At 46.2% G+C, this 2,469-nt stretch overlaps 1 protein-coding gene across 1 annotated transcript in view; it reads right to left on the bottom strand.

The window, feature by feature from the left end:
- Positions 1-2,469, bottom strand: part of corin (corin, serine peptidase) — a 28,742-nt gene that overhangs the window by 7,248 nt on the left and 19,025 nt on the right. The window contains exons 11-15 of the mRNA XM_008300332.1: positions 2,097-2,249; positions 1,907-2,020; positions 1,704-1,814; positions 431-554; positions 190-318 (exon numbers count right to left, since the gene is read on the bottom strand). Of these exons, the coding sequence (XP_008298554.1) occupies positions 190-318; positions 431-554; positions 1,704-1,814; positions 1,907-2,020; positions 2,097-2,249 (631 nt within the window). The remainder of the gene's footprint in view (positions 1-189; positions 319-430; positions 555-1,703; positions 1,815-1,906; positions 2,021-2,096; positions 2,250-2,469) is intronic.

The following is a 2,469-nucleotide window of genomic DNA, read 5'->3' on the forward strand; positions in this document are numbered from 1 at the left end:
ATCTATCTATCTATCTATCTATCACATGTAAAGGCCACCAAACGTTTCAGGCCGTGATGGTATGAAGTTAAAACAGAACCAAATCACTGTTTTTGTCTGTCATAAATAAAAGCTGGTTCTGGTTCGGCCCGTTCACGACGCAACAGCCCTGAAGCTGAAGCCACTGAACAAGTTCTCCTGTGGCCGTACCTTCTCTTCTCCAGCCGGGCCTGAAGAGCAGAACTGTTCCTCAGGTTCCACTCTGGATGGACGTGTAACCAACGGCGACGGCCCGGGACGCCCGGCTGGTCGGTTACCATGGAAACAGAGGAGGGAACCCTGCGGAGGCGCACACGTTATACAGAGGCGTGTTCTCATGGCGTGGAGACGGGCTGTGTCGACGGGTTCTGGATGGTTCTGGTTAGTCGTGTGTGTGTGTTACTAACCTTACCCTAGTCCCAGCTGGCTGCAGGTCAGTTTGCTCAACTCGTGGTTCCACTCGTCTGCACAGACCTGGTACTCTGCTGCCGTCTTAAACACCGTCAGCACAGAACCCGACTGATCCGACAGAGCGACTGCACAGAACAGAACAGATCAGATCAGAACAGAAGGCCTTTACGATCGCTGTACAGGAATAATACAGTTAAATCAACCCTCCTGAATCCTCTGCAGCCTGTTGACGGGTTTAAAAGGTTTAAAGAAATCCCCAGAATGACCCTTAATCAGGTCGAAACTGTGGAACAGAACTCAGAGTCTCAGTTTTTCAACGGTACTTGAACGTCTCATCTGAAGAAATGAACCAAATCTGACCTTAAAGTCACAACATTTTAGTAAAACCACTTTACTGCACACGTGCACAAGTACCGAAACCAGTCCGTTAAAGACCTGCAGATGGGGAGACAGCATGTGTTCATCTGTGGAACATGTTGGTTCCACATTAGATTTTTCCAATAACCGGGATGGTAATAAACAAAAGTCTTCCAAAACCCTAGATACTGACCAAATACTTTATAGTGTAAAATAAGCAATCGAAGAAACGTTCCTTTTGTCTGATTTGTTGCTCAGAATAAAGGAGAGACTGACAGCCGCAGTGTAAACGGACAGAAACTGATGGAAACTATAAACTAAGTGGATTTATTTTAACATGTTCTGTAATGACAGTTTTATTATGCCAAGATGTATTTTTTTCTCTTATTTACTTGATCTTATGGATTTTACTGTGTTTTTGGTTCTCAGGGTGTCGCTCTTATGTTGTCGGGTTTAGTTTTTAACTTCTGTGATGTTGTCAACAAAAGCACAACATTAATCACATTTTGTTTTCTTGTGTGACTGAACGGTCTGCGTAGGAAAAATGTCCATTCTAAACTCATGAGAAAGATAATTGTGTGTCCTGGCGTTCCTCAAGGAACGATCCTGGGTCCTGTTCTGTTCACCTGGGCGACATCACAGTTTAACTTCAGGGAAACGCTGCACACCTGTGTGTCTACATACTCTGAACTTTTCACTGGCATCAATATTTGGTACATTTAAAACTAAAAAAGTACAAACGATTCAAACTTCAGAATGAAAAGCGGGACAGACTTCCTCCTCTGTAAGCTAATGTTGACCCTGTGTTTGCATTAAAAATAACAAACAAGTTTAGAATTGTTTTTAAATCAGTATTGTACTTAAAATCTGCATTTAAGTGTGTCATGAACTTGTTCAGAAACAGGAGCTGACGGTACCGCAGTTCCATTCGTCTGAGCTGTCTGAGCAGTGCTTCTTCCCGTCGCACCACAGAGTCCGATGGACACACTGGTGGTTGTTACAGGACAGCTCGTTATCGCTGCACACCGCTGACGAGTCACCGAAAACACAGGAACGGGAAAATCATTAGCATTATTATCAACAGGGAGGACAGTGTGTTAGAAAGCTAGGCGGGTCTCACAGCAGTTGGCCTCGTCCACCAGCAGGGGGCAGTCTGGGAAGCCGTCGCAGATCATGCTGGCCTTGATGCACACCTTACTGCCGGGACACTCCCACAGAGCGCGCTCAGAACAGCCTGCCGGACGGACGACAGACACGTGTTCACCAGGTTCGTACACCCACAGTGACGTCACACAGGTGAGTCGACTCACCGCACTCGTCCTCGTCGCTGTGGTCGTCGCAGTCCAGGTGTCCGTCGCAGCGCTTGGTCGCCAGAACGCAGCGACCAGAGCGGCACTTGAAGTGACTGGGAGAGCACTCTGTCACCACGGCAACAAAAACGTATTCATGTTGACAAATGAAGGCTGGAAACACCTTCATCATCATCACATCATCATCATCACATCATCATCATCATCATCATCATCATCATCATCACATCATCATCATCACATCATCATCATCACATCATCATCATCATCATCATCATCATCACCTTCATCACCATCTTCATCATCATCAGCAACATCTTCATCACCACCTTCACTATCATCACCTCCTCCTCCTATCCTCTCCCTCCTCTTC

This window comes from Stegastes partitus, unplaced genomic scaffold (assembly GCF_000690725.1).
Source record: "Stegastes partitus isolate 25-593 unplaced genomic scaffold, Stegastes_partitus-1.0.2 Scaffold1526, whole genome shotgun sequence".
Lineage (NCBI taxonomy): Eukaryota > Metazoa > Chordata > Actinopteri > Pomacentridae > Stegastes > Stegastes partitus.